The sequence below is a fragment of the Rhincodon typus genome, chromosome 2, assembly GCF_021869965.1.
Source record: "Rhincodon typus isolate 14 chromosome 2, sRhiTyp1.1, whole genome shotgun sequence".
Taxonomy (NCBI): Eukaryota; Metazoa; Chordata; class Chondrichthyes; order Orectolobiformes; family Rhincodontidae; genus Rhincodon; species Rhincodon typus.
Window position 1 is genome coordinate 84,772,591 of NC_063333.1, and position 24,638 is coordinate 84,797,228.

General features: G+C 38.7%; 1 protein-coding gene across 1 annotated transcript in view; it reads right to left on the bottom strand.

Annotated features, from left to right (window-relative positions):
- The window catches only part of tspan13a (tetraspanin 13a), a 33,149-nt gene extending 9,167 nt beyond the window's left edge, over positions 1-23,982 (bottom strand). The window contains exons 1-4 of the mRNA XM_048615731.1: positions 23,681-23,982; positions 12,189-12,356; positions 1,665-1,745; positions 1,514-1,526 (exon numbers count right to left, since the gene is read on the bottom strand). Coding sequence (XP_048471688.1) covers positions 1,514-1,526; positions 1,665-1,745; positions 12,189-12,356; positions 23,681-23,743 — 325 coding nt within the window. The 5' untranslated portion in view covers positions 23,744-23,982. The remainder of the gene's footprint in view (positions 1-1,513; positions 1,527-1,664; positions 1,746-12,188; positions 12,357-23,680) is intronic.
- Positions 23,983-24,638: the final 656 nt, after the last annotated feature.

Consider the following 24,638-nt stretch of genomic DNA (forward strand, 5'->3'; position numbering starts at 1 on the left):
TAGACCCTTCTTCAGACCCTTTTCTGAAGAAGGGTCTAGGCCCGAAACGTCAGCCTTCCTGCTCCTCTGATGCTGCTTGGCCTGCTGTGTTCATTCAGCTCTGCACCTTGTTGTCTTGCATTTATATAGTGTCAGGATGCCACAAAGAAACTTCAGAAATTATGACAAAATAGGTAGTCAGAACTTCAATTTAATGCATCAACCAAAAGCTCCTCTAATATCATCTTATTCCAATCCTACCTTTCCTTTCTGGTGTTAAACAGAGGCCATGGATAAAACAATGCAATTGGGTCCAAAGTTGAAGTCTGATGTACTGTGCTTCAATAAAATTGCAGGCAGGGTGCGATAGCTTGCAGCATTAATGAACTAAATCTGCAGTCTGTAGTGGGCAATAAATTAATCAAAGGCGGAGCATCAGTGGGTGTAGTGCTGGAGGCTTTACAGTGGGAAATAATAGGCCAATGAATTAAAAGACAACTGTGAACCAGCGATCATGACCGAAGGGTCCGGCAGAGGTACATATTTCTATCAGCTGTTACAGCAGTGTGCACTATCAATTCTGTTATAACAGAACAGGAGTGAGAGCATTGAGAATAAAATACATGAATCATGGGATGAAAAGTTCAGGGACAAATGGAGAGAGAAAGCTACATCCAAGGAATCAGTACTGAAAAAGAAGCTATCCAAAGAAACGTAATAGGAAACAGAACATAAAATCAGTAGCAGTTGAAGGTGTAAAAATTGGTACAGTGTAGTCCAGGGAAGGATGACTTAGGCGTCAGTAACCAATAGGCAACAAGTAGAAAGCATTAGAGCTCATGCTGCAATATGGATAGGATATGAACTATCAGAAACAGCTTCTCAGTTGGACACTCCTTTGTGATGCATTTGTGCATGTTAGAAGCTATATATATTAACAGACAGAATCTGGTTTTAAATAGGCTAAAGTAATGAATGCATACATTACATCTCTTTCATTGGGATTTTATACAAAAAAAGGTGGGGGTAAGAGACAGAGACAATTTTAGAAATTGCCAAACTCTGCTGCATTCTCATGGCAGCACCCTAACCAATGAGCTGTCCGGTCTGAAAATTAAGATTAGCAATTAACTGTTTTTGTTGCATCTCCAAGCCAATATCGGCCGAACCAGTTAGCACCCTCTTTCCATACCATGGTGTCCTATTTTATCAAGTCTGTTGTTTCACATTCTAATCCTGATGAATGCAAGACAAATAACTTCAACTTCGACTCCTTTTAGCAAAGTTAGATGCAACCATCTCGGATTTACTACTTCTAATGCATTCTTGAAAAAAGACCAAGAAAACTCACTTTTCCATAAGGACCAAAAAAAATTATGAGGGCCAAAGCTGTTAGGCCATAAGCAACGCCCTTCCTGCCCATTGCCTTGTCCAATGGGGAAACATTTAGCTCATTTGACCTATCACATGATTCTAGCCTTGACTATTACTGAAGTTATAAAGCCTTTCAGTGATTGTGATTTATATTCAGAACTGAGAAGCTCAACCTCCTAAAATGCTTGTTGGTAAATCCAATGCATCAAATCAGCAACAAAGCAGAAGGAAAAATAAGTTTGTTCAAATCAAGTCAAAGGCGAAATGGAAAAGCACTTCTGAATTTACAAAATAATGGAGAATTATCTCACCTGTTGATTCTCATTCAGTGCAAGGCTTGCACAGGAGATGGAGAACTGGACTACAAACACCAAAAACAAAATGATCATATACTAACAGTCAGCAGTCAAGGAAGAAAATATTCATCTTTTATTGGTCTTATAGCATACAATGATGTGCAATCACCAAATTAGAATTGTTTGCCCTTTTCAAAAATCAACCAACTTGGCAAGTTTCTCGGGTTTTTTTGCCATTTAATCAATAATTTTGAACATGAAATTACTTTTATTTGTTGAGTTGTTAGGTTCGGAAATAGGTTTCAACTTTCAATCAGGGATTACAATAGGAAATTGGATAAGCAGCTAAAAATAAAAATCTTGCAAGGTTTGTGGGTATACAGGGAGGAGAGTGAGACTAGTTCTACTGTTCTCACAAACAACTAAAGTAGACACAACAGGCAAAATGGCCTCCTACATTGTAATCAATCTATGATTGTTTTAGTAAAGCATGAAATTTTGTCTAATTTCAACAAGGTCATTCACATATCAAATTCCTGCTGCAGGACTAGAAGCAGCACCAATTTTCATTTAATCTCTTAGCAATCAGAAAACACATGCCTATTATTTGGAAATGTCTTTAATTCCCATTTCTGCGTGAACAGGTCAGAGTTAGAAAAGCTGATAGGTTGAGAAAGGGGAAGGAGAAAAGAAGAGGGAAGGCTGAGACAGTGAGTATATTTTCTTGTTAAGATAAAGCTGGGAAGGACACTGCTGAGATTTTTAAAATATGAAGGACAGAATATATTATATTTAAGAGGGAGCTGGTTAACATTTTTGGCAACTGGGTGGTTACAGATAATGCTAACAGTGCAAGTTTGATTCCCTTACAGGCTGAGGTAGACTTGGGACCTACCTCCTTAACCTACCCCTGATAATGGTGGGCATTGTCAGTTTCAGTGGTGGATTGCCAAAGAAACTATCAGTTGACAGTGAGCAAAGGACCTACCTTCAAGCACAGCATAAATGAATAAATTAATCTTATTTAAGCCAAATGTAGTGTCCTACTGGTATGGGAAAAACATGGAGAGTTCTTTATGTTACATAATTTTGTGAAGACAAGTTCTACCACTTAAACAAAGGAAGTCGGATCCTTAAACTGCTCTGTATTTCCACTTTAATTTCAGTTTTGCAATTCACATTTAGCCTCGTGGGTTAAACTCCCATACCGGCTTAGAATAACCATAAAGACCCCTCTTTCTCAACCTCTCCCTTCACTTGATGCATGGTGACACTCAGGTTAAACCACCACCAGTCATCTTTCTCTAGTGATGAGACAGCAGCTCTCTGGTCCTCGGGGACTATTGAGACTTTTACCTTGCATCTCTGAAAACATGAGATTAGTCAAAAGAGAATGAAATAATACATGTGCAAAAAACAAATTTAGTATATTTCATAAAATGGCCACTGCTACGTGGCTGGGTTACACTAGTAGATACAGGGCTTAAGATCACTTAAAGGGCATCCAACACCACCAATCCCAAGGCAGTAATAATGATAGAGCTGAGTTTGTATCATTTATTTTTCAGTGCAGTAAGGAACAACAACAAATTGGTATTTGTATAGAAGTCATGATTCTTCGATTCTTTATGTCTTTGTATCTGGCGCATAGTTATAACTATATTACTAAAATTTTAATTTTCTATATTTTGAATCATTCAAATTTAATCCAATGTTTTAGCCAAGTAATTCAAACTACAATCTCAATCAGCTAATCCTTGCTTCCCCTATTCAAACAAAGCAAAACAAAAAAAAAAAATCAGACATTTCAAATCCTGAGCAAAAGCCCTAGTTTGTACGAAAATGCTGGAAAGTAGCTCAAGATTAGGTGTTAAAAGGAATGAGAGTGGTTAAAGTAATACATATGAAATAAATAAATGCTTAGCTTTGCTTTAGTAAAGACAAGCAAAATTCTACAAATGGATCAAAATAACAAGCACAATATGCGAGTATATAGAGTTTATCTTTTTTAAACAAATCAATTTTACTTCAATTGCCTTTACTACATTCATTAAAAATAGTACAGTAGACCAGACAACAAAGGCTAACCAATTCTTCAACTATATCCAAACTGCAGCTGTCATCTGCAGCTAAGCAAGGCAATATTAAATTATGCAAGCGATGCGTCATTATGTTCCCTGCAGATACTTGCTCAAGCTTTAGTATCAATGATTAATTATTTACAATCTTCCTCATACTGTTGTTTGCCTACGCACTGGTGAAAACAATGCAAATTCCACAATCTCACGGCATATTACTGGCCTCAATCTAATAGCTCAAGAAAAGAACAGGAATCACTTATTTGCCCACATGGCTGGAAACTGACTTATCCCATCTCGTGTGCACATCTTGACTATTTATTTATTCACTCATGGGATGTAGGCATTGCTGGCTGGGCTAGCATGCATTGCCCATCTCTAATTGCCCTCGAGAAGGTAGTGGTGAGCTGCCTTCTCGAACCACTGTAGTCATGCACTGTAGGTTGACCCACAACCATTAGCAAGGAATTTCAGAATTTTAACCCAGTGACAGTGAAGGAATGGCAATATATTTTCAAGTCAAGATGGTGATGGTTTGGAGGGGAATCTACTGCCCCTGTCCTTCCAGGTGGAAGTGGTCGTGGGCTTTTGAAAGATGCTGTCTAAGGATCTTTGGTAAATTTCTGCAGTGCACCTTGTAGATAGTACACACTGTGACTGAGCGTTATGGTGGAGGAATGTGGTGCCAATCAAGCAGTTTGATTTATCCTGGGTGGTGTCAAGCTTCTTGAATGTTGTTGGACCTGCACCCTGAGACAAGAGGGGAACATTCCATCACACTTCTGACTCATGCCTTGTAGATGGTTGACAGACTTTGGGGAGAGAAGAGGTGCGCTAGCCACTGCAATATTCCCAGCCTCTGACCTGATCTTGTAGCCACTGTATTTATGTGGTGAGTCCAGCTGTATTTCTGGTCAATGGTAACCCCCAAGATGTTGATAGCAAGGGATTCAGTGGTGCTAACAGCATTAAAATGTAAAGGGGTGGTGGTTAGACACTTTCTTACTGGATATGGTCATTGCCTGGCATTTTTGTGGTGCAAATGTTACTTGCCACTTGTCAGCCCAAACCTGGATATTGTCCAGAGTTTCTTGCATTTAAACATAGACTGCTTCAGTTTCTGAGGAGTTATGAATGGTGCTGAATATTGTGTGATCATCCCCACTTCTGATGTTCTGATGGAGGGAAGGTCATTGATGAAGCAGCTGCGGATGGTTGATCTGGGGACACTACCCTAAGGAACTCCTGCAGAGGATGTCCTGGAGCTGAGATGATTGACTTCCAACAATGACAATCATCTTCTTTTGTGTCAGAAATGACTCCAACCAGCACAGCCTTTGCCCCAATACCCACTGATTCCAGTTTTTCTAGGGCTCCCAATCTCACCTCATCTCTGGAATTCACCTCTTTTGTCCATGTTTGAACAAAGGCTATAATGAAATCAGGGTTCTGGCAGAATTCAAACTGGACGTCGCCGAGCAGGTGCTGCTTGATAGCACTGTTGATGACACCTTCTATCACTTTACTGATGATCGAGAGGAGACTAATGGGGCGGTAATTAGCTGGGTTGGAATTTTCATGATTTTTATGTATAGGACAAACTTGGGCAATTTTCCACATTGTTGGGTAGATACCAGTGTTGTAACTGTACTGGAACAGCTTGGCTAGGGAAGTGGCAAGTTCTGCAGCACAAGTCTTCAGTACTATTGCCAGAACGTTGTCAGGGCCCGTAGCCTTTGCAGTATCCAGTGTCTCCAACCATTTCTTGAAATCATATGGAGTAGGTCAAATTGGCTGAAGACTGGTATCTGTAATGCTGGGGACCACTGGAGAAGGCCGAGATGGATTATCCACTTGGCACTTCTGGCTGAAGATTGCTGGTTCAGCCATATCTTATGCACAGTGTTGGGCTCTTACATCATGGATGGGAATATTTGTGGAGTCTCCTCCTCCAGTGAGTTACTTAGTTGTTCACCACCATTCATGACTGGATGTGGCAGGACTGCAGAGCTTTGATCCAATCTGATGTTTCTGGGATCACTTAGATCTATCTATCACTTGATGCTTACTCTGTTTCTCATGCAAGTATACCTGTTTGGTAGCTTATCTAGGTTGGCAGCTCATTTTTAGGTGTGCCTGTGCTACTCCTGACATGCCCACCTGCACTTTACATTGAACTGGAGCTTCAACGTGCTTCTGCCAGGCTAGAAATGTTCGAAACCAGATCCATTAGAATCATTGTCAGCTAAACCCACTTATACATTGTATATTCCAGAGCTCACTAAAGCGGGCATAAGGAGTGAACTGAAATGGACTAGGCTCTATCAAATTTTAGCTCAAATTATTGATATTTTATACAAATGGAAAAGGTTGCAAACAAAATATGGGAACAAAAATGAGCAGAGAGAGCAGTCCAAACCTCGTAGTACAAGGTCAATTTTCAAACAGAAAACATAATAGAATTACACAAATTTAACATGGATTTATAAAAGGGAAATCATTTTTAACAAACCTAACAAGAGTTTTATGAAGACATTAACAGTAGAATAGATGAGGGAGAGTGTGTGGATGTACTGCATTTCGATTTTCATAAAGCGTTTAACAAAGTCCCACAGAAGAGATTTGTGAGCAAAATGAAAACACATGGGATAATATAGTAGCATGGATTGAGAACCGGTAAGCAGCCAGGAAACAGACAGTAGGAATAAACAGTCATTTTCAGATAGGAAGGTAGTGGCTAGTGGAATATTGTAGGGAGCAATGCTTGAGCCTCAGGTATTCACAATGTGCAGTATAATGTGGATGAGTGTAAAGTTGTAAGAAGAACACAGTGGCAGAATATTAATTAAATGATGATAGATTGGGAAATGTTGACTTTTAAAAAGAAAAGAACCTTTGTGTCCTTTTACCCCAGTCACTGAAACCAAACAATCAGTTGCAGCAAGAAGTTCGAAAGGCTAAATACACTAGCTTCATTGTAAGAGGGTTTGAACAAAGTAACAAAGATGTCTAATTGCAGCTGTGTATGGCCTTGGTGAGACCACAACTGATTCTTGGAATAGCAGAATCTCATTTGAGGATAATGGGTTAACTAGCTCTGTATTCACTGGAGTTTAGAAGAATGAAAGGCGATCTCACTGAAACATAAAATTCTGACAGGTTTGGACAAACAAGATATAGGGATGTTTCTCATGGCTGGGGGAGGGATATAGAATGAGGTGTCATGGTCTTAGGATTTGAGATAGGCCATTTCAAGGGGAGATGAAGTTAAATTTCTTCATCCAGAGGACTGTGAACCTGAAAGTGCTCTACCTCATTCAGGCAAGTCACTGAATATATTTAATAAATTGATTTCTAGACACTACAGGAATTTGTGGAGGAAGCATGAGTTTTTTTGTCACGTTTAGTAATGGGATGTGGGTGTTGCTGTCTAGACCAGCATTAGCTGCCTACACCTGACTGCCCTTGACTTGAGTGGTTTGCTGGGCCATTTCAAGAGGCACTTAAAGTCAACCACATTAATGTGGGTCTGGAGTCACATGTAGGTCAGACCTGGTAGAGACTACATATTTCCTTCCCTAAAGGACACAGGTGAACCAGATAGTTTGCACGACAATTGGCAATGGCTACATGGTCACCATTAGGCCAGCTTTTAATTCCTGATTTTTACTGAATTCCATGTACCCAGGACATTAATCTGCAGCCCTGGGTTACTAGCCCAGAAACAGTACCACCATGCCACTACATGCCCTGGCATCAAGATAAAAGATCAGCCATGATTATATTGAATGGTGAAAGAGACCTGATGGGCTGAATGGCCTACCTTTGCTCCTATTTTCTATATTTCAATATTGGGTCCAGACAGAATGCAGGAGGTCTAATCAAAGTATTCCCACCATTTGAATCAATATAATCTCCTGTTTTTTTCTGTCTCATTTATTGAAACAGAGTGTACATGTTGCAAAACAGCAGCACATAATCCATGATGGAAGGACGTGCAGCATTAACGACATTTCATATCTTGTTTTGGCTTGGTAGGACTTTCTTTACATTAATTACACAAGTAGTTTTAATGAGATAAATAATTTACTTCCATGTTCCATTTCACATGGATATACAGGAGGAGAATCAATCATAATCAACCAAGTATTTACTGTGTGAATATTTTACCCTTCCAGCAACTGCAATGTTATGCTTCTGTCCATACACAAAAGTACATTTGTTTTGTGGGTGTAGGATAGCCAATTTATTTTTAATCAGTTATTTAAACTCAAACACTGCTGGCGAATATGCACGATATATGCCATAGTTAGGTTTCAGGGAAATTGAGAGAATCTGTTTTGAAATTTCAAGAGTTAAGCCGGACTAGTTCAATTTCTGCAGTAGTGAGAGATGCAAGAAAATAAAGTGTTACATTCAAAATAACATTAGTTTAATAAAACTCGCTGTATTTTGTTTCCCTCCAATGACGTAATATCACTTTATTGTAAATATTACGTTGCATGTTCATCATTTCTCAATAAATTCACTTTATAATTTAACCATAAAATGGGCCAGGAAGCTGTGATCCTCAGAAGAAGAGAAAGCAATGTGGATCCACAGATAACTATATTTATCAAAATATGTCAAATATATTTATGTTTGTTATCCTGAGTGTACGGCAAAGGTTTGCCCGGATATCAAGGCATTGAAGATACCGCTCAAGACATACCCTTCAAATATTTCAAATTAATCCAAAATATCTTATGTGGAGAGTGGGATACTGCTGTAGTTTTCTGTATTCAAAATAGTATTCAACTACAAAATGGTCAGTCTCTGCCCACCGGGTAAAAACCAGCTTGTGTATGTGTACCCATGGGAAACTGGTACCTATTGATAACATAACTGTTGGGAAAATGTATTTTTATTTAAGGACTATGTGGAAATATTGGAAGGTATGGAATGGTATGAAACTTTTCCGGGATTAACAGGGCTGCATCAGGAGTGAGGTCAACTGTTTAATGTATATTGTAAGACACCTGCTGTATGCAGAAAAATCAACTGATTTTGGAGAAAGCAGCAAAGCAAAGATTTCAGAGATGAGATGGAGTTTGTGGCCTTAGTTACTAAGAAACCTGACTTTTAAACAAAACTATTATGTTGCCACTACGCTAATGGTAGAATTGCTATCATCTCTGAACTTAGAATTCCTGTTTTACAGACATGAGAAGTCAGTAAGGAATGCACCCAGAAATTGAAGTCACTCATGAAATGCATTTCTTAGAAGTTGTTCCTGGGAACCAATTCAGATTCCAAGTATTTATGAATACCTTGTAAAACCTGAATAGCTGGACTGTGACCATGTTCAAATATAGGTAATTGTAAACAGACCTGAAATTCCACTACTAGTCGATAGCTGTCTGCAATTCAACTTTATTGATACAAAATCCAGGATTGTTTTTATCATGACCCTTGGCAATTGGGGCTGAATCTTACCATTTTTTTGGCTAATTATCTGTTTTATCAATTTTCATGGAGGGTTCTCTCCGAGGTCCAGCAGGTTCTCTTGCTACATTTTAAACAAATTCACTTCATTAATTATCTACCCCTCCACTATGGCATGTTTATCATTTGAGCCTCATTCTACTACTAACCATACCAAGAACAAATATGTCACTGTTGTGATATCCTGGAATAGATTAGCATTGCAGGCACTAGCGCCATCTCTAAAAAGGTCACTGTGCACCCAGACAAGCAATGTTAGTCCAGAGCTGTCATGCACCATTCATGAGATTTGCCCCAGATATGGCAGGCAAGGGAAGATTGGCGCCTAACCTTTTCGCAGCAGGGACCAGGAGGTCTTGGTGGGCAAGCTGGCACGGAAGCAGCAAGCTCCAGGATCAGAGGAGGCCAAGATTATGCTATCTGGGTGAGTGAAAACTCAGCCATCGGGAGGAACGCACAGCTACATAAGAAGGTCAATAACCTTCTCCACTCCAGTGCAAAGAGCTAAGAGAATAGTCTACAACATGGAGGTTCACTAGATCAAGCAGTGAGCTGGCATCACCGGGAATCTGCTCTGACTTCCATGTTCAGAATTGTGAATGTCTACTTTTCTCGGGATGTGTTGTAGAATAGGAAACTACGTATTAATAAGGTGAGATTTGTAGTTAATCAGGCCATTAACAAACAATAACACACCCCTCCACCCCCAGCAGGCAACTCATCTTTGCCTGGTGTTAACCAGTGCTGACTATCCACTTTAAGAATAAGCTTTGTTTCTATTAAATGGATTATTTTGAGCTCGTTAAAAGAGGCTGGCAAACATCTCTTTTATTCTGGACAGCAGTACACAACAGAGGCAATTGACCACTTTAATAAATGAACCAAAATACATTTATATTAATGGTATGACTGTCAGAATAGTGAGGTATGATTCTAATGTCTAATGCAGTTTGCTCATGTCTAGTTGCTGGACATACATATATATCTATAAAGAAAGGTTTACTCCAATTCGAATCTCATCCACCTCATTAGCAGTGCAACTGTGAACTAAATTGTGGTCAATTAATTCATAGGATGTGGCCAAGGCTGGCTGGATTGGCATTTATTTCCATCCCTACATGCCGTTAAGGAGGTGGTGACCAGTTGCTTTCTTGAACAATTAAGTCCATGTCATATCAGTACAGCCAAAGTGCTTTTAGGGAGAGAGCTCCAGGATTTTGCCCCAGTGACACTGAAAGAATGGAAATATTGTTTCAAGTCAGGATGGTGTGTGGATTGGAGGGGAACTTACAAATGGTGGTTCTCCAATGTATCTGCTGCCCTTGTTGTAGAGATCATGGGTTTGTAAAGTAGGAGCCATTGGGCGTTGTCACAGAGCATCTTGTACATGGTACACACTTCTGTCAAAGTGCACTGGTGGTGGAGAGAGTGATGGTGCTAGCTAGGGTGTCAATCATGTGGGCTGCTTTGTTCTAGATGGTATTGAGGAGTTACTCTAACATCAGCAAGTAGATAATAATAACGTGAAGAAAGATGGCTGAGACAGTACACTAGGGAGCTACTTAATAATCTTTTATCTACAGTAATTCATTTGGAGAATATAAATAAAGGTTTTTAATGAGTTGAAAAGCCTTACTTATAATAAAGGAGCAGACAATTTCATAAGCTGTGTATGTGCAGACAGCACAGCCCAGAAATATTCCACAATCTCCATTGAGTGGAGAGTATTCCATCACATTCCTGACTTGTGTCCTGTAGATGAAGTACAAGCTTTGTGAAGTCAGAAACTGAGGTAGTCACTGCAAAATTCATAGCCTTTGACCTGCTCTTATCGCTATGGTATTTATACGGCAGGTCCATTTCAATTTCTGGACAATGGTAATCCCAGGATGTTGATAATGGGGAGTTCAGTGATGGTAACATCATTGACCATCGAAGGGTGATGGTTAGATTCTCTCTTGTTGCAGGTGATCACACCTGGCACTTGTCTGCCATGAATGTTACTTGCCACTTATCAGCCCAAGCCTGAATGTTGTCAGGTCATGCTGCATATGTACATGGGCTGCTTTAGTTTCTGAGGAATAGCAAATGGTGCTGAACACTGTACAACTATCAGCAAATATGCCCACTTCTGACCTTATGATGGAGGGAAAGTCAGTGATGAAGCAGCTGCAGATGGTTGAGCCTGTGACCCTAATCTGGGGAACTCCTGCAAAGATGTTCTGTGGCCTGTGGGTTATCGCATGGATAATTCTGTGGTTTATTAAAAAAAAAACTTTATCATCATGTGCTTTAATATTACCACCTACATATTAAGCTGCTGTTGTGGAGTATCTCTGGGTTGTGGCTATCTCAGATATACCAAAAACTGCTTATTCCAAGTAAGGCTCTTCAATTCCTTATGCACTGCAACATTCTTCCTTCAAATAATCTAAATAAAGTTCTGTACATAAAAGGTTATCAAATACAGTTTTTTTTTTTGTCCAGCATCTAGCACCTCTCTCTTCATATGCTCACTCTAGACTTATCTTCTTTTGTACAGACATCAGACCATGTGATTCATCAAAATTCACAAAAATCTAGTTTTGCCATAAGTTAAATTACCAATTAGGTGAACTTTTGAACTGTGGGTCCCACTTATGAGCAGGATCAAATTGCAAACTCAATATATGAAAGAATCCTACATCCAGTATGTGGCCTCAGTTGTATACTTGAACAAAGTTACGAAAGATTAAAGAAGTACCTAACTCCCTACATCATCCAATGACCCAATATATCAATGCTAAGTCCTGTTAGCTCATGCTTTCGTGGATATCTTTTGCACATAATCATTACATAAATTGAATGATGTATTTTCAGGAGTTCATTTCTATTTACACTGTACTTAATAAACATTGCTTTCAATCATTAAAACTTTTTTGAACCCAGTTTAAATATCAGAGGAAATATTAAACAATTATTTTCTGTCAAAGGATACAAAAAATAGTAACACTTGGTGATGCTTAATGGCTCCCAATAATCCAATCAAAGCAATGAAGAAAAGAAAGATTCCAACTCCAATCACTCCTGCGACAACAGAGAAGCTTGTAACAAGTCCAAAGGTTTTACCCCATGCTGCAATTCCAATCAGCAACAGGCTCACCAGCTGTAAAAAGAAAGGCGTAAGTTCAGAATTACAGACAGCAACCTTTAACACATTAATCCAATAAAGTTATAATCAAAAGCTAACAGTATAGGCTCTTGTAGCTCAGTGGTAGTGTCCCCAGCTCTTGTCAGAATCCCCAAGTTACATTTCAGCTGTTCCAGAGGTGTGTCGTAACACAGATTAATTAAAAGTACCTATAGGTTAACAGTAATCTTTTAGAGCCCATTGTGTTTATGTTAGATCTTTGCTGGAACAATCCAAAACTAATCTCCCTTCCCAACATTAAATTTGGATTCAAATGTTGTTCCAAACCTCCCCTCAAATGATGCAACTATTTCTGCTTCAACCAGTTTGTGTGGCAAAGCATTCTCTGGTTTCTAATGACACTAATAAACGTTCTATTCCCTCCCCTGCCTATCAGCATTTTATTATGGTATTCTCTTGCCCAACTCCCAACAGGAGAAAAAATTCTTTCCCTATTCACCATCAAAACTACTGAAAAATTTCTAGAGCGTTGTATTAAAACTTACCTTAATCTGTTCCGATGGAAATAGTTCTGGTAGCTAAAGTCTCATTCCCAACTAGTTTCCCCACTTGGACATCATCTTGGAAATTCTATGTTGAATAGTCTTAATTATTTTATTATGCGTTTCCTAATGTTATGTCCTGCACAGTGCCCTACACATTAACCACAGTCTGTCTACAATCACCTTTACTCTTCTACCTTTAAATTTAGACCATTTAAATTCTACTGGTCTTTATCTGCAAGCTCTATCTGCATTTGCAATTTCAGGGAATTATGTATTTGAACCCATCAGTCTGTTGATCCACACCTTTTAGTATTTTTTATTAAGTATATAGTCATATTTGTAGTCTTTCTTTCCATAATGCATTACCTCACACTTATTTACATTACCTTCCATATTTCAAGAACAATATACTAACTTGCGCACAAATATTTTACTTTTCTAGCATTAGCAATTTAAGATTATGTACTAACATCTCTACACATTGACAGCAAACGGGGATCCAATTTAGGACATGTCCAAACCTCCCTCAATCCAGGTAACAGAATTCACTTCAACTCAGTTTCCTTCCTATCAACTCACTTTGTATCTAACAAATTACATTTTTTCTTACATCACACTCTTGACTCTTCCAACAAGACATTTTATAATCCTTTATGATTTTTCAGCTGATCACATATGCATATTGTCATGCATTCTCATTACTATCCCAAATGGCAATTTCTTCAATGCTGAATTATCAAACAGAAATTGGCTTCAAGAAATATGTACATTTTTTCTGTGTTAAATTAACCATTTCTAATCGCTTATAGATCTTCTTAAACTATGGATTAAATTATTCTTCTTTTTTTAAAAAAAAGGGAAAACTCAATTCCAAGGCTAATTTGGAAGTCCAATGTACAACTTAGTTCCTATCCATTTAACAGACTTCACATGTACGTAAATATCCAATACATGCACATGGTTATGACTTTTAATAATATATTTTAACTGATATTTAGCCTTACTTGCTACCGACTGATCTAAAAATTTCAAGAATTGATTAGTATCATTGTTTATAATGGAATGAGTGGCAAATAAATATTTTAAATTCTCGAAGGAGGAGTCATTGATGAAGTGCTTTATTTAGTAACAACATGTATAAAGAAGCTTAATATCAAAGCAAAATCTAAGTGGAAGGTTTTAACACAGAAAAAAAAATCCCCATTCCCATTGATGTAGAAATAATCATTGTTTCCCTCAAAGCATTACTAAGACTATTTACAGCAGTCTTGCTTTGACACAATAAAAAGAGGTCATTGTTATCTTGTTTGCTATGGGAGATGAAGTACAAAAGGTACCAAGCAACATGATGTTATAATTTATCCACAGACTGAGGACTCAAATAACAATGTAGTGCTTAGTACTATACAGTAACTTGCCAAGAATTATAACGTATAATTACTGTTTTACATGGTTTTGGTAAAATTAATTACACTATGTTTATATGGGAAAATGTCTATAAATCTGACGTAATAGTATATCCTGGAAAGTTCTTTTTGGATTTCTTTTTCTAAAAATTAGTCACTGGTCTTGACCACGGTTCCTCTTTGCTGCACTTGCGGCAGCAGTGTCTTCATATGCTTTGCGTTCACCTTCTGGAATTTGTCTCAAACTACTCCACCTCTTTCTTTCACGACATCCGTCGTAACCCATGCTTTTCATAAAGCCTCAGAACATCTCCAATAGCTTTTTCATTGGTTTGATGTCCCTTTTATCCCCCCTGTTGTTCCTTGAAGGGCTGCAGGATGTCTTTTCATGCTAAAGGCAATTATAGAGAAATAAGTTTTGCTCTGCTTATGCACTTTTGTACATGTTCTTCTCAACTGTAAAATGTTCCTCAAACTTCTCCAAATGATAATTCAGGTGGTATTTCTTTTCTTCCTTACCACAAGGAATATCTTTCACTCTTAAACACTTCTTCCAATTTTGCTTATATTGCAAACTTTCCCTATGCCCTTTTCTCGTACATATAAATCAACTTTTTCCACGCTTACCAAATTATCGCTTTTAATCTTATTTAATCTGTTAATTTTAAGCCCTCAACTTCCACTCCTGTTCAAGCATGATAAAAAGACCTATGCCCTAATTTGGTAAATATTCAGGACACTCTAACTTAACAAAATAACCTTAAAAACTGTCCATTTCTTTTTCTTAGCAGTTAGTATTTACATACTAAACCTCACCAGTGGCCAAGAGAAATGCATGTACAACTTTTCACATTATATCATTCCACCTCATTGTCCATGGCAAAGTACGGCACTGCACTCTGTAATCAATAGAAAAACAAGGCTGTCTCTAAACCTATGTGCCTTTTGTAAGCTAGTCCAAATAAGCCCAATGGTTAGATTGGAGTGAGATTTGAAAAAAAATTGATTTAATTTACACAACATTCCATTACTTAATTATTGGTTAAACTGTATTTCACCATTCCTGCCCATGATTGGACTCAATGCAGTCATGCTGAATATACTGCGAATCTAATAACTTTTAATTATATGCAAATAGGATGCATCCACTAATTGGTAGATCTGTCCAAACAACTACACTTTTCAAAAACTAAAGCTTAAAATGTTTTCACAATCATGCAATTTCAACCAGATGTGCACCCTGCAGATGAGGAGGAATAGAAGGATACTTGCAAGCCAAGAGGTGACTGCACCGGGATAGGTAAAGAAGCCTAGATAAAGGTAAAGAGATGCACTGATAACAACCTCGGAGTGAAAGTAACTAAAAACACTTCCAAGAAGCTACATGATGGGAAAGTACTGTCAATCAAAGACAGCAGAGCATTCAAAATGGATGAAAAGACCAAGACAAAGAACCATAGTCATAGTCACAGAAAATGCCATTCATTGCTGCTTAGAGAGATTACACTGTTGTGGGAAAGACAAAAAACCTGATTGAGGCAAAAAAAATCAGAAAGTAGCAGAAATGCTGAGGCAGCTAGGCGTGGACAATAAGTGCAACCCCAGCCAGAAACACCCACAGTGAATGACAGAATACCAAAACTTTTTGTAACTTGACTGAGATTTTTGTATAGCTGAAACATGATTTCTGTCCCTTTGTACTACATTACACTCCATCTTAATGGCCAGTGTTTCAATGACCTTTGGATATCTTCTCCATTGCTTAATTGTATTTTCACAATCTACATACCAGGAATCACCATTTCTCTTTGGGCTTGTGACTTTATCTTTTCAATATTTAAAATCCCATTCTGTTCTTTTTTTTAACATCTAATCTAACTCCTGTGAAAGACCTCAACACTGGTATTCAGTCCTTTCAGCTTTGCTCATTCACTTAAATTTACCAATACTTCTTCAGAAATTGTTTGATCTACATTGTTTGCAATGATGGCTATTATGTCGGCAGCAAATTTGGATAGGAGACTTCCATTGTAATCATCCAGGTCCTTGATTAATACAATGAATAACTGGAGCCCCAAAGATTCTTGCAGGTGACCATTAAAGGAATTCCTGCTATTCCTTGTTCATTATCCCTACACTCCTTCTCCCTCTGCTCCATTTGCTTTAGAACTATTTATCTACATTAATTTTTCCACCAGAGCCCTTCCCTGTACTTCCTAAAGTCCTTGTGGCTGCCTACTTAACACCATTCCATTAGGACCTTAGTCCCAACTTTGTTCAACTGAAAGTACAGATCCTTCTTCTTCTTCCAGTGTTGTTGCTTCTGTTCCATAAAATGAAACCATTATTTCTCACATTCCTTCTGGCATTTTCCTGATTTATTTATCTGTGCACTAATTTGGACATGGCTCAGGTAATAATCCACAGATCATGACCCTGGCATTTCCCTGCATTCTCCAAACAGGATCCCTTGTCTACCCTTTCCCACATTGATCTCACCAATACTCTTTCAAATTAGTTCCTTACTTCTATGTGTGCATCCCAGCCATTCTTACTGTGAAGTCTTAAGTCTGTACCAAGTGGCTACTCCCAGTCAGGACAACAGTAGACAAAAAAAAAAAAATGGGCCTCAAAAGGTCTGAAGTTCTTTCTAATCTAGCTGCATAATCATAGCCAAATAATTACTTCAAATGATTTCTCTTTCTCTTCCTGAAATATTATCTCTGGTGTGTGCAAGGAGCAATCTTTTCTCCACACTACTCCCCCCACCCCCCCAACGTCTCATTGAGAAATTTCTTCGTACTGATATGATTCAAAGCCAGAGCATTAGTTTTCATACGCATGCTGATAATAACTAGCTCATCACCAACTTTCTCAACTCAACCACTATTGCAGAATTATCAGACAGCTTCTCTGATATCCAATATGGTTCAGCAGAAATTTCCTCCAACTAAATATTGCAAAGGCAGAGGCCAGTGTTTTCAGTCCCTGCTCCAAACTGTAGTGCCCAACTACTAACTCCATCCTTCTCCCTGGCAACAGTCTGAGATAAGTCAGTCTCTTCACAATGTTGGTGTCATATTGAATCCTGAAATAAACCTACAATCTCTCTTTATGCCATTCCCTAAGACCATCTATTTCCATCCCCATAACACCAGTCAGCTTCACCCACCGCAGCTCAACTGCTGCTGAAACCATCATCCGAACCTTTGTTATCTCTAGGCTTGACTATTCCAACTTACACATGGAAGGCTTCCCACATTCTACTATGTGAACTTGTAGTCGCTTAGAACTCAGTTGCCCATGTCTGAACTCTTAGCAAGTCCCATTCCCTACCAGCCCCATGTTTGAATGGTTCCTAGTCGAGCAACATCCTGACTTAAATTCTCATCCTCATATTCAAATCCATTCAAGTCTTGTACCTCCCCATCTCTCTGATGACTTCCAACTCCACAATTCTGAGATACCTCCTGTGAAATTGGGCATTTCATTTCATTAAAGGTATTGTATAAATAAAATATATTGTTGTTAAGTTGAGAGATGAAACATGGCTAAAATTCTCACTTTAGATCACTATTCGGCAATTCTTGCTGGAACTGCACACCTGGTGATTGGTTAAGCTTCAAAGTGGTTGAGTAGCTTGCTGAGACTTATCATTAATGAATCATGTTTTTTTGAGATGAGTCACTGCCTTCAGGAAAGAGGAGGAGTAAGCCAGGGATAAATGAAAACCAGGACACATCGCCTCTTTCAATTTTTATTTTCCAATGTATCCTACTAGAAACGCTTTTATAAATCAGCACATTTTTTTACTTGAAACATATTTCTTGAAGTTAATTCAGATGAAGCTGACTATTATTTTTGCCATACTAAGAAGGTGTACTGCGCTTCAGATTTCTGGGCCCTACAACTGAGCACCACAAGATGAGACACATTGAGTGGGTAATGTGTTTTGTGGCCCAGAATGCATTCAATTACATAGCTGCCGTATAAAACCTGTGCAGCAAGTATGCATAAAACTGGTAATATAGTCTCCATTTCATGAATAAGCTGAGCTTTCAATATTGCAGCTGAAATTACTATACACCCCTTTAATTACTCCAAACATACAGTTTAATTTATTTCCCTGGTTAGCCATCTCATTCTAACAGAATCACCTTTCAGCATACCATTGTTGATTTTTGCAGTTGGTGGGGACAATTTAAGCAATACAGAAGTTGTATTTTAAATCATAAATAAATCATAGCCCATTGTGAACATTAGCACAGTAATGTGTATTTCAGGATTAAGTTTTGAATTATGGTTGAATTTATTATTGATTACATTGACAGAAGGTTAGTTTGTTGCTAAGCTTGGTGCGACAATATCATATGTTCCTCCATCAAAAATAATTGGCTTTTTCTTTCATCTCAGTTGTGGATCAATCTGTGAATCACTTGTGTCTTAATCACAAGATTTTAAGTTCAATTGGTGCTCAAAATCAAAGCCAACACTCCAGTGGAGTATCATGGAGCCAAGGATGCATCTTTCAGATTAAGTGTTACACTGAGGTCCCATTTACCCACTCAGGCAAATTCACAAAACCCTGTAGCACAAGTTTGAGGAACAGCAGGAGAGTTTTCCCTGGTGACCAAGCCAATCTTATCTTTCAACCACCATCATACTAACAAAGATGATATAGTCATTATCACATTGCTGTCTGTCAGATAACTGAGCGTAAGTTAACTGCCATGTTTCCTACATTATGGCAATAACCAACCTCTCAAAAAAAATACTTCATTGGCTGTAATGGACTTTGAGATGTCAGGAAAAAGCACTATATAAATGCGAGCTTTTCATTTCTTTTTTCAATGCAGAATCCCTCTATAAACTGTAAGAAAATCTACCCCACACAGTAATAGGGCTTCACAAGCACAAATGATGTATGTGTACGTTGCCTTTAAGAAAGTTCACCTTTAAGAACTCATTATGCTAAATGTACACAATGTTGTAACTCTGCCTGGCACTTAGTCTCTGACAAACAATTGATTATTAAACCATTATTAAAATGACATGCCTCACTTCATTTCTTACTTGTAGCCATCTCAACTTTGCAATTGCACCATTAAAAAGACACTCAAAGTAAACAAGCAAGGGCTCTAAACTACTTTAGAATTAGGAACATTTCAAGGCCTCTGAAGAATTTTTACAAAATGATATACACCTGTTTATTATTGCAATACAAACTTTAGTGGAAATAATAAGGGGGTCTGTGGTTCAGTGGTAGTGCCCCCACCCCCAAACTAAGAGGCCCAATTTCCAGTCCCACTCGCCCAGAGGTGTGTAGTAACATCTCTGAACAGGCTGATTAGAAAAATAGGTTAAATTAAAAGTGTGGAAATAATAAGGGGCTCTGTGGCACAGTGGTAGTGTCCCTGGCCCCCTGGACCAGGAGGCCCAAGTTCCACCTGCTCCAGTGGTGTGTAATAACATCTCTGAACAGGTCGATTTAAAAAAAAGTGGAATTAGTGTAACCACTCCTTCATTTTTTCCAGTCATGAAAGCATTGATTATAACTTGTGAATGTTTTTCTGTAACATATAATCAATAACTTGAAGTCTAATCCTGAAACATGTTCCTGTACTAATCTTTACAATGAGCTATACAATGTACAGTGTATTCAAACCATGAAATATAATTTCTTTGTTGCGTTAAAATGTCCCACTCTGTTTGCAAATGCTCTATATTTTGGCTGCTAAAACTGCCCTGCATCATTATTCATTAAAACATTTTCCAATATATTAAATTGCGTAGCCTTGGTGTTTAGCAAATTATGGTAAAATACGATTACAAGATCAACACTGGGCCACAAAATGATTTTTTGAAATAAGCACAACTCTTTAGTTGTGTTGAGAAACAAACATCAGGTCCAATGTGCACCTAACTTGCATCACATGAACGTCCACCTGGCTGAGCAGGAAAATAAAAACATCAGCAAGAATTCTTGGTCTGGAGCTCTAATTCAGTGACCCATGCTGAAATTTACTGTTGAGGAAATGATATACTTCATACAGTAAAACAACTCCCAGATTGCCACTTTTAACCTTGAACATGTCTTTCTTTTTCTTTTAGTGCTTATAACTTCTTATTTATTCACAATCTTCCTCATGTACTTTTATTTTTTGGTAAACAACTTCACACAAACCTACAATTCTGTAGTAATTACATCACAACACCTCAAAGATTGTATACACCAACAAGTGTGTTGCTGGGAATCAAGTTTACAGAAATTCAGATTATAGCAGAGCTACTGAGATAGCAAGAACTGCAGATACTGGAATCAGAGATAACACAGCATGGAGCTAGAAGAACACAGCAGGAAAGTTGACATTTCTCGTCGGGACCCTTCTTCTTTCTGAAGGGTCCCAACCTGAAATGTCAACATTCCTGCTCCTCTGATGCTGCCTGGCCTGCTGTGTTCTTCCAGCTCCATAGTGTGTTATCTCTAGAGATACTAAATGGCTGTTTTGTATCAGTCTATACTCCTGTAGATGATGCTTACATTCCTTCAGGAAGTCAAATTGCTGCATGTCACAGAAAAATTTCCAGACTTTACTTGGTGTATTTTGAGCTCAGCCTCCGTATTGAGCCTATTTTCGGACGACCCTTTCACTATGATGGAAGCGAATGTTTTTTTTTAAAAACTGTTATGCTTAGCTTCAACACTTTTTTTCTTTACTGCAGACTTATCTTTTGACTTGAAAACAAACTCTTTCTTTCCACAAATGCTGATAGACCTGCTGAGCTTTCCAGTATTTTCTATTTCAGATTTCCATCATCCACAGTATTTTGCATTTAATACTCTCCACCTTATATGATTATTTAAACTTCAGTGCTCCCATTAGCTTTTATCGTTTCATGGGTTACTTGTATCTCCACCCCTGCTTCCCTCTATATGTCCTTATTCTCGGAAGAATTGAGGTATTCATGAAAATAAATGATTGTGCTCATATCCTGCCACCAAGCCTCAATTTTCCTGTGAACCTTCCTTATTTCCTATGCATGGAATTATGCCAGTCAAAAAAAGTTTGTATTGTCCAGCATGTTGTGAACTATCCTTCATGTGGTTGTATATGCCATCAGTGTATTTCTCTCCATGTCATTTAGCTCTACATGAATAATTGCTGATGAGTTCCTATCTGTCCCTGGCAATACATTTCTGACCTTTCCTCAGTATCTACGGTTGTAGTTCAAGATTAACAAATCATCATTCCATATATATTGCCCCTACAATATACATCCCTATTCATTTTCCTGAGCAGCAATTATCTACGACCGGAATCTGAGACGTAAAAACACTTGTTTGCCTAGATTGCCCTCTCTGGTTTTCTAATCATCTTCGGGGAAATTCTCTTTTCAATTTTGGATAGTGTTTGGAATCTCTTGGAGGGTAATTACCCAGGGCATTTACCAGCCTTGCTTATTTTACCAATGTTAATTCATTCAGTGCCTCTAATTACTCAGCTTGCTTCAGTATTTGTCCTTCTGCCATGACAACACTGTTCCTTTTTGTACTGGTCTCCAGCTCTAATGTCTGATTGTTCACTCATGCTCTGAATTAGCCTAGCCCTAGTGCTTCACTGAGATGACTCACATTGAATTTATTACAAATTCTCACGGTTACTGTCTTTCCCTTTTGAATGTATTACAAATGTTCACTTCTGTCTACCCCGAAAGTCTTAAAAAGCAAGGTACAGGGCCTATCAATTTTGTACCTTTACCAGAATTGCCATCTACATCCTAAACATTTCATACCATGTTTGTGTGAATTTGACTGCAATTCAGTTAATTGATTTAATTTTGCCACTTGCCATTTCAAAAATTCAATAGTTGGCTTGCTTCCATTTTACAATCATCACTTTCCAACTGAATAGCTGTGTGCACTGTTTCCATGACAACTTTAAAACCAGTTACTTTCAGATGTGGGTCTTTTGCTCAATGAGAGGGGAAACAAAGCAGAAATCTGTAAACAAGCTGCAGACAAGGAAGTCAAAAGGATGTGACACTTTCCAAAAACTGATTTCCTATCTTTCTTCAGAATTACAGTAACTGAAGCCTTTGCAAGAATTGCACAATTTAACTGCCCCTTTCCTGAAGAAAAGTAATGTAAATATCAATGCAGATGTTAATCTTTTACTTTAAAAGTCCTTTTGAATATTCATATAAACAGCTTAATATGCAGCCTGAACCATTTTCTTACACAATTTTCAATATCCTATAGCTAAAAATTGTAGTTCAGCATGCTTCTAATGACATGATAGAAAATGATTACCAATTATTCAACATTAATTACAAATTAAATTTCTTTTTTACAGAAGTTCAAACTTAGGTATAGAAATAAAGCCATATGACCACTATACGAGTCTCAGCAAGCAACTGGAAATTCTGTTCTCTGTGAATAATAACTCTGGTATGAATATCACCTACTGAAACCAACGTATGAATTGACCGGGCTCGCTGCGAAAAACAAAACAAAAACTACTTTCGTTGCGCATAAGATCATGACAATATACCAGATTTCATACAGAAATTTCAAGACTGTAGCGAACCAATTGTTTCACACACAATTACAAACTGCGCCTGAACCATGTGACATTTGGCTGAATTGTTTTTTAGGAAATGTAGGTCACTCCGATCATTGAGGATGTGGTGCCAAAATCAGGCGGTACGATTTTTGATCGTATTATTCATTAAAAAAAGACCACCGTTGATGGTGTGAGACATGGCGCTACTTCTGTTCTCCAACTGTATCATTTTGCTAGCTGTCTGAAACCCGTACGATGAACTGCAGCCTAAAATTTTCATCCTTTCTGCAATACACTTGAAACAAAATGACGAAATCTTCCACAAGAGGTTAATATTTGCAGGTACATAACCACCAGTGCTAAATGATACGTGTACACGCCCAAGCTCACAGCTTCCCGAATATTTGACTGTTCATGCAAAAGCATTGCCAGGAATCGTTTAAGTACACAACACGTCCTGTACCTTCACTGGGCGGGGGGCGGGGTACAGAAATAGTGGATTTTTTTTTCCGAAAACCACATGGACAACAAAGCAAAAAGAAATCAAAAATCGTAACCCAGAGTGATAGTGTAAGACTTGAACGCAACAGACAAGCGAAAACAGGATCACCGAACAATTTCCCCTGTAAGAAATACACCGAAGACAAAAGCGCTTTAAAATTGTCATTAACCGCAAATTAAAAGGAGCAGAAGAAGAATTATATTGCGGCAGAGAAATGATATTATCATCCGTTTCGCTCGAAACCCAGCGAGAATGCTGCCATATGTCTTTCTGTGTGGTGCCCTCTCTCACAGACACAAGGCTGGGTGTCTCGGTTACTCACAATGTACAGCAGGTTCAGGATACACAGCGAGTTCTTGGAACAGGTGAATCCGCCGCAAACCATCTTCAACGACGAAGCCCCAGCAGCTGATCAGCCCCGAGGAGGAGGAGGAGGAGGGAGAAGGGGAGACAAGTCACCGAGCCGCTCGGCTGTCCCAGTGTTTCTCAAGGCAACCTCACTATTGGCTTGAAAATGCCGCAAAGCCCGCAGCTCGCACTGTCAGAATGCAGGATACACAGACAGCGAGAGAGAGAAAGCAGCAGGAGCGGTCAATGCGCAAGCGCTGCCGCCTGCGATCAGCTGACTCCTGGGTTGGGGTGTGTGTTGGGCTGAGCCTCCAGCTGAGAGAGAGAGAGAGAGATAGAGACGTTCAGAGACAGAGAGAAGGACAAAGACGAAACCACAGCCTGCTGAGGGCAGGGGACATTCAGCAGTGCCAGGGAAATGTCAGCACTTCCAGCTGACCTGGTATATCAGGAAGCAAAGCTATTGGAAATCTGCAGCGTCTCATATTATTTTAATTTGCACATATATCAGAATGAATTACATGTTTCTGTCAAAAAACTGATTAGCCACCAATGCCTAAATTGGTTATTGCTATTGTATGAATATCAGGAGCAGGTTTTCTGGGAGACATAGACTCTTGCAGTGGGACCTGGGTGTCCTTGTGCACCGGTCGCTGAAGGTAAGTATGCAGGTGCAGCAGGCGGTAAAGAAGGCAAATGGTACGTTGGCCTTCATTGCAAGAGGTTTCAGGTACAGGAGCAGGGACGTGTTGTTGCAGTCAGACGGGGCCTTGATGAGGCCATACCTAGAATATTGTGTGCAGTTTTGGTCTCCTTTTCTGAGGAAGGATGCTCTTGCTCTTGAGGGAGAGCAGCAAAGGTTTACCAGGCTGATTCTGGGGATGGCGGGACTGATGTATGAGGAGAGATTGACTAGGTTAGGATTGTTTTTG